At 37.0% G+C, this 13,999-nt stretch overlaps 1 protein-coding gene across 2 annotated transcripts in view; it reads right to left on the bottom strand.

Annotated features, from left to right (window-relative positions):
* The window catches only part of LOC114648013 (cytochrome P450 2C25-like), a 110,915-nt gene that overhangs the window by 78,037 nt on the left and 18,879 nt on the right, over positions 1–13,999 (bottom strand). Inside the window, exon 3 of one of the 2 annotated variants that reach the window (XM_028796771.2) lies at positions 3,064–3,213. The exons of the other annotated variant lie outside the window; for it this stretch is intronic. Within the exon in view, the coding sequence (XP_028652604.1) occupies positions 3,064–3,213 (150 nt within the window). The remainder of the gene's footprint in view (positions 1–3,063; positions 3,214–13,999) is intronic. 2 annotated transcript variants of the gene reach the window in all.

The raw sequence follows: 13,999 nt of genomic DNA, 5'->3' as shown, positions 1-13,999 counted from the left end.
GACTGCTGTCACTGTCCTGCTCCACTGACAGACTGAGGAGATCGTTCCTCCCCCACACTATGCGACTCTTCAGTTCCACTCGGGGAATAAACATTAACATTATACAAAGTTATTGACTGTTATACCTGCCTTGCACTCTCCACCTTGCATTTTTTAACTTGCACTGCATTTTTATTTAATTAATATTGTTTTTATCAGTATGCTGCTGCTAGAGTATGTGAATTTCCCCTTGGGGATTAATAAAGTATCTATCTATCTATCTATCTATCTATCTATCTATCTATCTATCTATCTATCTATCTATCTATCTATCTATCTATCTATCTATCTATCTATCTATCTATCTATCTATCTATCTATCTATCTATCTATCTATCTATCTATCTATCTATCTATCTATCTATCTATCTATCTATGAAACAAAATTCCTTTAATCCTTCCACAGGAGCCTTTTTCATTACTCTTCCAGGATCTCCTACTCTTGACCACCTAACCTAGGCAAACTTCTTGTCCACAGTTCAATTCACGGAGGAGAGCTTAATTCCTCAACAGGCAGATTCAGCTGTAAAAGGAGAAGCTGTATCACTTACAACTATGTCACCAATAATACCCTTGTATCTGGCCCTACTGGAAATCTTAATATTAAATAATGAGTCTTTTGCTAAAATTCTTATTTACTGAATCTCTTGTAGGATGTGTCGGGCCACCTACATAGGTGAAGGAGAGAGATAGCTAGCAGACCATTCCAAGGAATACTTCACATATGCTGATCATAGTCAGACTAATCTTTCTATTTGTAATCTTTTACAGGGTTTTGTCCAAAACTGTACAAATAGCATTCAATGAGTTGAATTGTTAAACACAATTATATTTCATTAAATGATGTTGTTTCATATTTTACATCAATAAAAGATGAAGAAGACATTAAAAATGAGAATAAAATATTAGGTTTTATTGTAAAAACTAAAATCCAGTTCAGGATCCTGAGATGGTGTAAGCCTATTCCAGCAGAATCAAGTGCAAGACAGAAGCCAGCCCTTTTGAAAGCACTAGTTCACAACTGAGCCCAGTATCACACACACATATGCACTGACCAATGGTCATTTAAGATGTCCAATAGATCTAATATTAACATCTTTGGAATGTAAAGAGAAATCTACAGTGCCCGGAGTATGTATCTGTGAATAGTATTAAATTTAGTGGATGTTATGCTCCAAGTCTGTAATGTGCTATTGAATTTGTATCTGGAGAATTGTGATTAGGTTTTGATAACAAGAAAGACTGATCTCTGTGCTGAGAAGAACAATTAAATGTATCACAGGATAAAGGTGATGCTCTTCTCTGATAGGATAATCAACCCTCCTTAGCAGAGAAGGCTGTATTTGGACTCAAACCAGGTTTTCAAAATCAATAATGGCATTCCTAAAACTAATCCACCACAAATCTTTCAATTGTGTCCAAATGTGTGTTTACTCTGCAATGGACCGGCACCCTGTCCAGGAACTGCTCCTTCATTGTACTCTGTGCTTGCTGGGATGGATGCCAGTTTCTTCAAAACCCTGCTCTGGATATCTGGATTTAGAGAATAAATAGACCGATAGATGGAAAAATGGATATTCTGTGACACAAGTTCAATGGAAGTGCATTTAATACTGAAGCCAGTAATTGCTACAAAAAATCTACACAAAGTTTTGTGGGAAATCTGCAATGAACTACTTAGTTATGAAACTGAAAATGAGACCTTGAAAATTTTTAAATAATATAGGGGACAGTTTAAGAATAAACTAACCACTTAAGCGGGATGGATTGAATGGTCTCCTCTTAATTGGTAAACATATTCTGTTACATAACATACTTGGTTTCACTCTTTCTACCCCCTGCAACTTTCCTCCCCTTAAATCCCCCACTTTTGTCATTGGACAAAAGAAATTTATTTTGTCAGCAGAGCTCAAAACAAAAAACAAAATGTTTTCATTCCATCACTGTTATCTGTTAGATTTGATTTCTATAGTCAGGTCATCATAACCAACTTCTTGTTCAATCATCCATCCATCCATCCATCCATTATCCAACCCGTTATATCCCAACCACAGGGTCATGGGTTCTGCTGGAGTCAATCTCAGCCAACACAGGGCGCAAGGCAGGAAACAAACCCAGGGCAGGGTGCCAGCCCACCACAGTTGTTCAATCATCATTATGGTTTATAGAAAATGTGAACTTGGAAAGTTAAGTTTCTCTTAAGTACAGCTTTAAAACTTTTAACATACAGTACTTGTTACTACAAGTAATTCATTAGTGTTCATGGTAGTTCTTTAATAAACCATAAAAACAGCCCTCATGCTCTTCATACCTGGCCTTCAAGAAATTAATACCCATCCATGCAATTTTGAACCTACATTTTCAATTATAAGATTGTTGTGAACATAAGCAGCCATAAACACCTAACACAAGTGAAGAACAAACTTTAGATGAGGTGATATTTAGAAGCAATATATACTGTAGGTCAACTGTAATTTTTTTCCTGATTATGATAATGATCATTGAAAACCTTAACTTCTAATTTAAACAGGATCCCTTTTAAGACATTATGTTTCCAAACTGCAATATTTAAAGAGGTATCCTAAATTATTAAAATATTACTCTCAAACATGATTTCAATGTAGTGCATACCTGAGATACACACCTGCTCTTGGGCAAGATAAAACCAAATACTTTCAATTTCAAAAACCAGCTGAATGAGATGCTGTATTTTGATAATTAATTTTACATTTTTTTTGTTCCAATAGATATAAAAGAAACATATCTTGATTTAATCTAAAAAAGAAATTAAGTATGCAGTTAGAAAAATGCCTTTAAGACAGAGTAGGATGGCAGGATATTTAAATATGGGTTTTACTCAGCCCCATGGAGGTACACCTTCAATGCTGCTGAAGAAGACACAGACAAGAGACGCATGAAGAACGATAATGAGAAGGCTCCAGTCTGAGTTCCTCTTGAATCTGCTTTTTCTTAAAGATGTGTTTGCCATTATAAATTTGCTATTGAACATTTAGCTCTACTCACCTATGTTTTTTTGAAATTCCTCTACAAGATACCGGGCTTCCTCTTGGATCCACTCCTCAATGCTCCTCTTCCCCATCCCAAAATCCCTGAATGTGGACAGAGAGAAACGGCGGAGCTGCTTCCAGCGCTCCCCATTAGTGAAAATTACCCCTGCAAGCAAGACATGAAAGTAAGTTTTATTAATCAATCACCTGCAGTCTTTTGGTGATTTACATGAACAACCAACATACTGTATGACACTAAAATACTGTGTACTAAGTAAGGCATATGTTTGTCCTTACATTTGAATTTAATAATTTGCAGATTCTTCTGATTTTATTGCATGTGTGTTGTGACGAAACACACCTAATTTTCTTTTTGAGCCTCATTAAGAATGCAGTTCTGCTATGCCAAAAACACATAACCCAAATCACTTACCAATTGCTTCTCTATTTGCATGGCAACTTTGATTAAGAAGTTTAGATTTTACTGATTAAATCAAAATTGTAGTGATAATTTGATGCAATACTAAGATGTCAAAATATTGTGGGGGCATGGGCTCCAATCAGCAATCTCCAATTAAATCCCTCTACACCTACAAGAAAACCACATCATCCCCACTATCTCTAGTGTAGTCTCTGCCCTCTGTCTTCACTCCTCCCTGCTTTAAAAGAGTTGGATGCCTAGGAATGGAGCCAGTAATCATTTTCACAAAGGAAGCCGTTAATTCTGTAATCTTTGATTACCAGACAATCATTTGAATCAGGAACACACAACCATTGACGATTCATCAAGTTCATTCCCTTGTTTCATTTGTTTACATGGGAATATAATTTTTACGGCCTATCAGTGTATTTCATTTAAGAATTTTTTTGAAAAGCCCCTTTATAGTCTGCCCTGCAGCTGGTACTGAAGCTTCTCATTTGTGTGATAGTTGGTGACTTATCCACAGGCTGAGGCAAGTTGTAAATGCTATTTGAATATATTATTAGTGCCCTCTATAATGTTTGGAACAATAAAACATTTTTCTTTGATTTACCCCTCTGCTCCACAGTTTAAAATTAGAAATCAAACAATCAAGACATGATTAAAGTGCACATTGCAGACGTTCTTTTAAGGGTATTTGCATACATTTCTGTCACACCATCTTCATTAGAAATTACAACACCTTTTATACATGCATCACAGGTGTTTGTGAATACTCAGATGTGTTTCATCACTTCATTAGTTCAGACAATAGATTCCTTGGCCTGCTTCTATCCACAGACTACCTTTGGATATTACCGATTCCAATATGTACAGAAATGTGCTAACAGTACTCCATCATTATACACAGAAGTTCAATATGGTGTCCCGCAGGGCTCAGTACTGGGACCTTTACTGTTTTCACTTTACATGCTTCCACTGGGATCTCTCATTAGGAAACATAATGTTAATTTTCACTCGTATGCAGATGACACCCAGTTATACCTTTCATTTAAATCAAATGAGGTTTCTCTGATGTTGTCTTTAATTAGTTGTGTTAGCGAATTAAAGGAGTGGATGAATGAGAACTACTTGTCTTTAAATACAGATAAAACAGAGATGTTAATTGTTGGAGGGAATGACTCTGATCATAACAATATTTTGTCATCATTTAACTCAGTCGGAATCCCAATTAATTTTACTGAATCAGCCCGCAATCTAGGAGTTATCTTTGACTCTAGCATGTCATTTAAAGCGCATATTACAAAGTTGTCCAAGACATGTTTCTTCCATCTTAAAAATGTTAGGAAATTAAGGTGCTTTCTAAATAAACAGGATTGTGAGAAATTAATTAATGCATTTATCTCTAGTAGGATTGACTACTGCAATGCGTTGTTCACTGGATGTTCAAACTGTTCTCTATACATCCTCCAGTTAATCCAAAATGTGGCTCCTCCGTACTTCTAAAATTTTTATTTTTTGTTTTACTTCTAAAAATTTTTTTTTATTTTTTATTGAGGATTTGTTCTGTTCTGTGTATTGTTTTGTATTGACCCCCTTCTTTTGACACCCACTGCACGCCCAACCTATCTGGAAAGGGGTCTCTCTTTGAACTGCCTTTCCCAAGGTTTCTTCCATTTCTCCCTACAAGGTTTTTTTGGGAGTTTTTCCTTGTCTTCTTAGAGAGTCAAGGCTGGGGGGCTGACAAGAGGCAGGGCCTGTTAAAGCCCATTGTGGCACTTCCTATGTGATTTTGGGCTACACAAAAATATAACTGTATTGTATTGTATTGTATTGTAGTTACCATTATACAACATGAAGACAAAAGTTGAGCCAATGAAAGACAAAAAAAACTTTATGAGGATGAAAAAAAAATAAAAACCATTATTAGAGACATCTGTAAAACCTTAGGATTACCTAAGTCAACTGTCTGGAATATCACTAAGAAGAAAGAACACACTGGTGGGTTCAGTAATCAGAAAGGAACTGGTAGGCCAAGGAAGACCTTCACTGCTGATGAGAGAGTGATGTCAAGAGCAAAGAGATGAAAAGGAGATGTCCAAAATCCAAGCATACCACCTCATCTGTTAAATATGGCAGTGGGGGTATTATGGCTTGGGCATGTATGGCTGACACATGTACTGGCACACTTATCTTCGTTGATGATGGCATTGCTGACAGCAGTTGCACAATCAGTTCTGGAGTGTATAAAAACATCTTTTCTGTGTTTCATCCTACAACAAGATAATGATCCCAAACATACTGCTAAGGCAACACTGATGTTTTTCAAAGCTAAATAATGGAAAATGTGTGAACAGATAAACCAGTCACCCAGTTTAAATCAAATTGAGCATGGCTGCTATATGCTAAAGAAAAAAATTAAGAGGGCAAGCAAAAGGGGGGCTGTATCCAACATATTAATACAGCAACTCACACTCTCGGTCACACCCTTGATCTCGTTCTTACACGTGATATTTCAGTTAATAATATTGATTTATGCAATGTTTCTTTTACTGATCACTTTTCTATAATGATGGATTTGAATATTACTGTTGATGTTCCTACTACTAGTTGTGCTCCACACCATTCTCGCTTTTTAAATTCTTCTATTATATCCGATTTTAAAATCATATTCTCTAGTTTTAATGTACATGTCCAATATGATGGTATCGATGATTCTGTCTTAGAATTTAATTCTTCTTGTAAAACAGTTTTAGACTCAATTGCTCCGCTCAAGATACACTGCAATAAGGGAAGACCTGATCCCTGGCTAAATGAAACTACTTGATCACTACGCTGCACCTGTCGAACCGCGCAACGGCATTGGAAAAACGATAGACTGATTGTTTCTAAACAGATTTTTAGGACTTCTCTATTCAACTTTCAGGTGCAGTTAAGAAAGCTAAACATGATTTCTTCGCTGATTTAGTTTCCCATCATTCTAAGAATTATAGGGTCTTATTTAATTCAATTAATGCAGCCATTCACCCTCTTTCTGTGATGGGATTAAATAGTACTGTTCTTTCATGTGAGCAATTTCTTTCATTCTTTGTCAGTAAAATTGATACAATCCGATGTGGTATGAACTTCCTACTGTTAATCATAGCAATGTCTTGTAATCTTTTCATCTTGTCTCACTTTCACAGTTAAAAAGTACTATTGACACCCTTAAACCTACTCTCAGTCTTGTAGATATTGTACCACCACGGCTCTTAGTGGATGCCTTTGATGTTTTTGGTCCACCTTTACTAGCCATTATCAATGATTCTATCAGTGCGGGGGTTGTGCCCTCATTGTTTAAACATGCTGCAGTGCGTCTCTGTCTAAAAAAGGCAGAATTGGATCCTCGAGTTTTAGCCAATTTTTGCTCGATTTCCCATTGCCATTTCTGGCTAAAATATTAGAAAGAATTATTTATAATCGATTGGTTGATCTCCTTAACTCCAATAATTTATTTGAGATCTACCAATCTGGCTTTAGGCATTATCATGGTGTTGAGACGGCCCTCCTGAAAGTATTCAATGACATCTCTATTATTACTGACTCAGGTGGCCCTGCAGTCCTTGTCCTCCTTGACCTGTCTGCTGCCTTTGAAACTGTTGACCATGAGATATTGCTGTTGCGGCTTGAACATCTTGTTGGGCTTAAAGGGGCTGCTCTTAACTGGTTCAAGTCATATCTAACTGGTAGACACTTTTCAGTGACTTTAAATTCCTCTTTTTCGTCTACTGCTCCTCTTAAATGTGATGTTTCTCAGGGATCCATTTTGGGTCCTATTTTATTCTCTATATACCTTCACCTTATTGGAGCTATTTTTAAGAAATTTAACATTTCTTTTCACTGCTATGCTGATGATACACAGGTTTATATTCTCGTCTGCAACTCTGCAATGAATCAACTGCACAACTGTCTTTTTGAACTAAGATCCTGGATGGCTAATAATTTTCTTGATCTGAATCAAAATAAAATGGAGGTGCTTATAGTGGGTCCATCAAATTTGAAGCAGTGTCTGAACACACACATAAACCTATACAAACATAAGCTGTTTTTCCAAGACAGAAATAAATAACCACCATCAGAGAGGCAATCAAATTTAAACAGCTGTCACATTTCTATATAATAATGACTGATACTACACTGGCTAGTGAAGCAAGCTGTCCAATTTTATCATTTCTGCCGAGTCTTTCGACTTTTATAGAAACATGTCTATAGATTCTTCTCTTCTTGGAATACCTACCTTTAAGCTTATTGATATAGTTTCATTCCCGAGTTCTGTTATTGAAATAAGGCAACAATTTGACTTCTTTATTGCGTTGTAGTTTATTTGGCTGATGTCTGTCACTACTATCTATAGCACTTCTGGCTCCTAGCTTTGATCCTGTTTATCCTCTTGCTTTTACTTGTTTAGGTATCTTGCCGTGTGGAACTTGTAACCACACTAACCCCAACATAATGTTATTCAATTATTTTTTCACCCTTGTAAACTACTTTGGTCTAAAGCTTCTGATAAATGAATAAATGGATTAAAGGATTTCCCAATTAAATTGACTGTGTGGATTGAACACACATGTTTATCAAAGCATGGAGAGTGAATAAAGGATACAACTGCAATGTATTTTATAGAGCGCAAACAATAGAATCAGGGTGAAATTGTCAACATGGTCTTAAAGAATTACTGCAGGTGTTTCTTTTAATACATTCATGTTATCATTTTTAATGAGCCCTGTATAAAATCACTACTGCAACATACTTTTCACTAAACACTTGTTAACTAACTCACTTGGTCACTATGTATACTTTGCTGCTTAGCCAATCACAGCACTTAGCTAGGTTGAATATTCTAATATTATTACAACAATATAAACGGTAACTGTTTTTCACATTATCATTGTTCATGTACAGAAAGACAGCCAAGTAGATACTGGATATTGTAACACTCAAGGAGGAACAGCACCAATACACGTTTCAGGAGTTTGAATCACTGATGAGTCTTTATTAATTGCCTTTCAACTGCATCATACTATGACGGGCTAAACAGGCCATAAATCATATATTTTTGCACGGAAACTATTGCTTTACATGTGAATACTATTTGTTTTTGAATATTTACTATTGGTTTGTGTGCATACTTAATTGGTTTGCGTGTATACAATATTGGTTTTATTCATATGAACTACATTGGTTCATGTCCGTATATTATCGGTTTGTGCGTGAACTATGTCCGTTTGTATATGCATGTCACTTGTTTGCATATGGATTACATTATTTTGTGTGTGTATATAATTGGTTCCAGTACATTTGTTACTGGTTTCTGAGTGAACTGCATCGGTTTATGCTCGCATGTTATCAATTTGCGTATGAACTATATTGTCTTGTGTTCTGTGCCGGTCTAACAATGGATGTTGTCTATCCATCCATTATCCAACCCGCTGTATCCTAACTACATGGTCTGCTGGAGCCAATCCCAGCCAACACAGCAGGAAACAAACCCCGGGCAGGGTGCCAGCCCACTGCAGGGCGCGCACACACACACACACCCACACACACTAGGGACAATTTGGAATCACCAATGCCCCTAACCTGAATGTCTTTGGACTATGGGAGAACCTGGAGGAATACTTGAAGGAAACCCACGCAGACATGGGGAGAACATGCAGACCCAGGTCTCCTAACTGCGAGGCAGCAGCGCTACCCACTGTGCCACCGTGCCGCCCATGGATGTTGTGTATGGACTATATTGGTATCATGAATGTCTTATACCAGTTTCATGTGTGTTAGAGAGACAGCAATAATTAAGACACACATTTCAAGGTGCACCTCTCAGCATGCACTGAGACCACATATTATGGGATGTTCAAAAAGCAAAAGAGATTTACGTGTACTTACAGTACTAATTTTCGCGTAGAGAAACATTTGTTTGTAATAACTAAGAGTCAGTAGTACCCTGAATTAATAAGAAGTGAGAGTTAATGACTAGAGGAGGGTTCATTTGCGTTTTACTTGTATTGTATGTTTTTTATACATTAAGATGCAAAGATCTTTAAAGTGTACTGTTTAGCGTTTATATGTTGAGAATGTGCCTTAGTGTTATTTACATGCAGCACTATTATTTAATAATAGTTTATGGTATTACATCAATGTACTTTACTATAAGTTTGTTAATACTGTTTACTGATAAACTTTATTGATTTGGATATCATACTGCCGATAAGCTAGTGTCTAATTTGAGTAACACTGACATCTAGTGGACTTTTATGTAATGTACCAAAAAGTTTTATATATTCTTTTTATTGTAGACCAGGGGTAGGCAACGTCGGTCCTGGAGTGCCACAGTATGTGCAGGTTTTTGTTCCAACCCAGTTCCTTAACGAGAACTCAATTATTGCTGATGAAGCACATATTGCTTAAGTGACATTTTAATGCTTCATTTTAGTGGTCTCGCTTGTTAAGGTTCTCCAACCTTAATTGCTTATTTCAATCTTAAACTGCTGCATTCAGTGTTTTAATTGCTCCTTATTAGCAATAAGATGTAAAAGACAAAGCAGCCAGCAGTTCTCCAGCTAGCTTTTTTCCAATTACATCTGTGTGTGTTCATCATGCACGGTTTGATTTAATAAAACACTTAATAGAAAAATGTGACAGACTGAAAATGATCTGTTTTAGGCTTCAAATCATTTGGATGATATCCTTGGAAAGGAAAAAAATCTACGATATAAAAGCTTTACATTGCACAGACTAACAAGCCATAAAATTAAATAAGGTCTGAGATTGGCAATGATTGGTTTCTAATTAAGCAATTGGGTTGAATGAAAACCTGTAGCCACTGCGGCTCACCAGGACCGACATTGCCTACCCCTGTTTTACATCTTATTGCTAATAAGGAGCAATTAAAACACTGAATGCAGCAGTTTAAGATTGAAATAAGCAATTAACGTTGGAGAACCTTAACAAGCAAGACCACTAAAATGAAGCATTAAAATGTCACTTAAGCAATATGTGCTTCATCAGCAATAATTGAGTTCTCGTTAAGGAACTGGGTTGGAACAAAAACCTGCACATACTATGGCACTCCAGGACCGACGTTGCCTACCCCTGTTGTAGACCACACACACAAATATATGCCTAGTCAAATACAGGTGCACAACTTCGAATAAATAGGTCAATTTCATTCTGAGCTGTTGCGTGGAATTCTTTGCATCATTTACCAGTGTCCTGCCGACACTCCAGAGTGAACACTATAAGTCCTGAACACATTACAGATACAGTTGTCCTTTGCTACAGGTTTTATGTGGGTAACATGTCAATTTTGCGCTTGAACTCTGTTGGTTGTATGTATGTACTATTTCACTTATGAAACAGAATGGTTATACGCGCACAGCCTATCACCAATAAACTATATAGGTTCTGCGTGCGAACTACAGTATATTGGTTGTTCACGTGATCTTCAATGGAAATGGGAGGGGCAAGAAACAGGAACTCAAGGGCCGGTATAGTCATGGAGCGTAAAGAGAAGCGGACAGGAGACAGATATGCGTTAAAACAATTCAGTATTTTCTTTTTCATACAATACGTTTGCGAAAGGACTTGACGGTAATTATTACTATTTAACAGAATCTGCCATTGACTCTGTAATGAACACAAGGCTGAAATCAAGTACGTATTCGTCCGTCTTCTTATTCGCTCCCAGCTACATGCTTGCTTGTAACCCGCGACTGTACTTTTTAACACAGCTTTTGCAAACCAATTTCTTATTTTAAAGGCAAAATATTCTACATTTACGAGTGATGCCTTTATCCAACATACAACATTTAGTTAGTACAGGCTACATTTCTCATGCCCAGTGACCCCACGGCGCAGAGACAGGTGAAGTGACTTGCTCCTGGTCACACAGTGTCAATATCAGGACTCGAACCCACGAGCGCAGGGTTGAAAGTGTAAAGCCCTCACCACAATACGCCAATGCTTGCACATCCACAACGTGTATATTATTTTACATACTATAAAGGCGCCCATTCTTTGAAAAGCTAAATATTCCACATTTAGTACCTGAATGTGTGAGTTACACCATATTGGGCCGCCCTACCTTTCAGTTTTGTGACATGGCAGGTGCGTTTTTTTAAGATGCAGCCGAGTTTTGCCCTGCCCAGTGTGATTACTTGGTGAAATTGACAAAGTATTCCTACTCCAATATCTGATCAATGGGATTTAATGTGACATTTAATGGGCACTGTAAAGGGTTAAGTCATGTTAGACCACCTTCATTTTCACAGTTTTGTGACAAGACAGATTCCTTTGTTAAATTAAAGTTGAGTTTAACATTTTAGACCTGTGCAAGACTAAAATGTGAATTTTTATTTTTTTCAAATAATGGAGTGGTTTGTAATGATGCTGATTAATATACACACTGTAGAATACTTTTCCTTGCTGTTATAATTTAATAAGAAGCTGGTTTGCAAAAGCTGTGTGAATAAGTAAGTAGCTGACTGCAAGCACGTACTGGATGTAGCCAGACAAACCTAACTTCAGCCTTGTGATCATTTCAGAATTAAGGGAAAATACTGGTAAAAATAATTACCACCAAGTCCTTTCATAAACATACAGTGACTTGCAAAAGTATTCAGTCCCTTTAAAAGTCATCCTAATTGTCTTCCTCACAAAACTTTTGTCCACATATTTATCCATTCAGTCTTTTTAATGTGAACTCTTGTGCTTTAACAAAACTTTTCTAAAGTCCAAATAAACCCTTTACTTTAGATATTTAACTGAAGGAGAAACCCTCCAAAGTGAGTGTTTGCATCAAGTATTCAAGCCCAACACATTGACACTTTGTCGAGAACCCGTTTTCTGCAGTAACAGCCTTTGTTCTTTTGGGGCATGTAAGTATGCCCCAGTTCTGCACATTGTTCAGAAGTGATTTTTCCCCATTCTTGGCAGGATTCTCTGTGTTGGTGGGATGGCATGTCTGAACAGCAGTTTTCAAATCGTGCCACAGATTCTCAACAAGGTTAAGATCAGGGCTTTGACTTGCCCATTCTGTTCCATTAACCTTTCAATTTTGGAGCCATCCCAGTGTCACTTTGGTCGAATGCTTAGGGTCATTGTCATGTTGAAAGATGAGTCTTCTCCTGATTTTTATATTCATAGTACACTGGAACAAGTTCTTCTGCAATAGTTTGCAGAATTTGTGCCCATTGATTGTCCCTTCAACTCTGACAAGATTCTCAGTATGTGGACCGTCTTCAGGAATTGCTTCTTTCTCGCTACCTTCTCGTAGAGGCTTTTTTTATGGAGAGCTTTTAAAATGGTGGACCCCTTCACCTTCACTCCAGTTTCAGCCACAGAGCATTGCAGACATCTGAGAACAACGTTTGGATTTCTAGTCGCCTCCCTGATCAGTTGATGTCTCACTCTGATGTTTAGTTTTGAGTGATGGCCTTTTCTAGCAAGAGTCTGAGTGCTGTGATGAACCTTCCACTTTCTGATGGTGGATCCAACAGTGCACAATGGGACATTCAAACCCTTTATGTTTTTTATAGTCATTACCTTGTGCATTTCAATAATGTTTCTCACATCAGTAGAATACTCCTTTGTCTCATTTTTGCAGTGACTATCCAACAAAGACTATGGGCCCTTACAAAGGGGGCTTTTTATATCCAGAGAGATAGAAAAAGACTCACAAGTAGCACCTCATTATGTTTAATTATGATGGTCACCTTTGTAATTAATTTGTCATTGGTGTAAGACTGGAGCTTCCAAAGCACAGAGGTTTAAATTTCCTTCATTTAAATGTGTACAGAATATGGTAAGTTACTGGTGATTATCAAGGAAAATGAATAAAATGTTTAAATGGCCTGCCATAGAATTTGGTGATGCTTTGTTTGCATAACGCACTCTTCCTTCTGAAAGCACAGTGTTCAGTAGGTGTCCAGCCACATGGCCCTCTGACTGTCCAGCCTAATCATTACAATATCACATACTTCTTACAAATATCAATTTGCCTCTTCTCCATTCTTTACATGATATGAGATGCCACACATTAAATTACAAATGATAAGACCAAATATCCGGGTTTTAAGTTTAAAAGGTATGTTGCATTCAAACAGTGAGTACTGTTCCAAGTCTTCTTTTGCAAATTTTTTAATGAAAGTAATCAACCTTTGGTCAGTTTTGGCATGTAATTATAAGACAGAAGGGTTAAGTGGAGGGTGAATAACATTTAAAATCTCTCACAGTAACAACTAGCACAACTCAGTGAGCACATAACATCAGGGGTCTTACACTTTTTGAATATGACAAATATTACGAAAACAGACTAGTACTCTTACTTGAGTGCATATAATGTTTCAAGTATCGTCAGGTGTACAATTGGCACAATTACAATAATTTACTACACATAGTATAAAAGGGTTTTGCTATGTATTTTGTCCTTGTTAAGCACCAATGTCAATGCCCCAATTTACATAAACACATGTTGTGTTCATTGCCTTGGGGG

The sequence above is a fragment of the Erpetoichthys calabaricus genome, chromosome 1 (genome assembly GCF_900747795.2).
Source record: "Erpetoichthys calabaricus chromosome 1, fErpCal1.3, whole genome shotgun sequence".
Taxonomy (NCBI): domain Eukaryota; kingdom Metazoa; phylum Chordata; class Cladistia; order Polypteriformes; family Polypteridae; genus Erpetoichthys; species Erpetoichthys calabaricus.
This window is presented reverse-complemented; position numbering and strand designations above follow the sequence as displayed.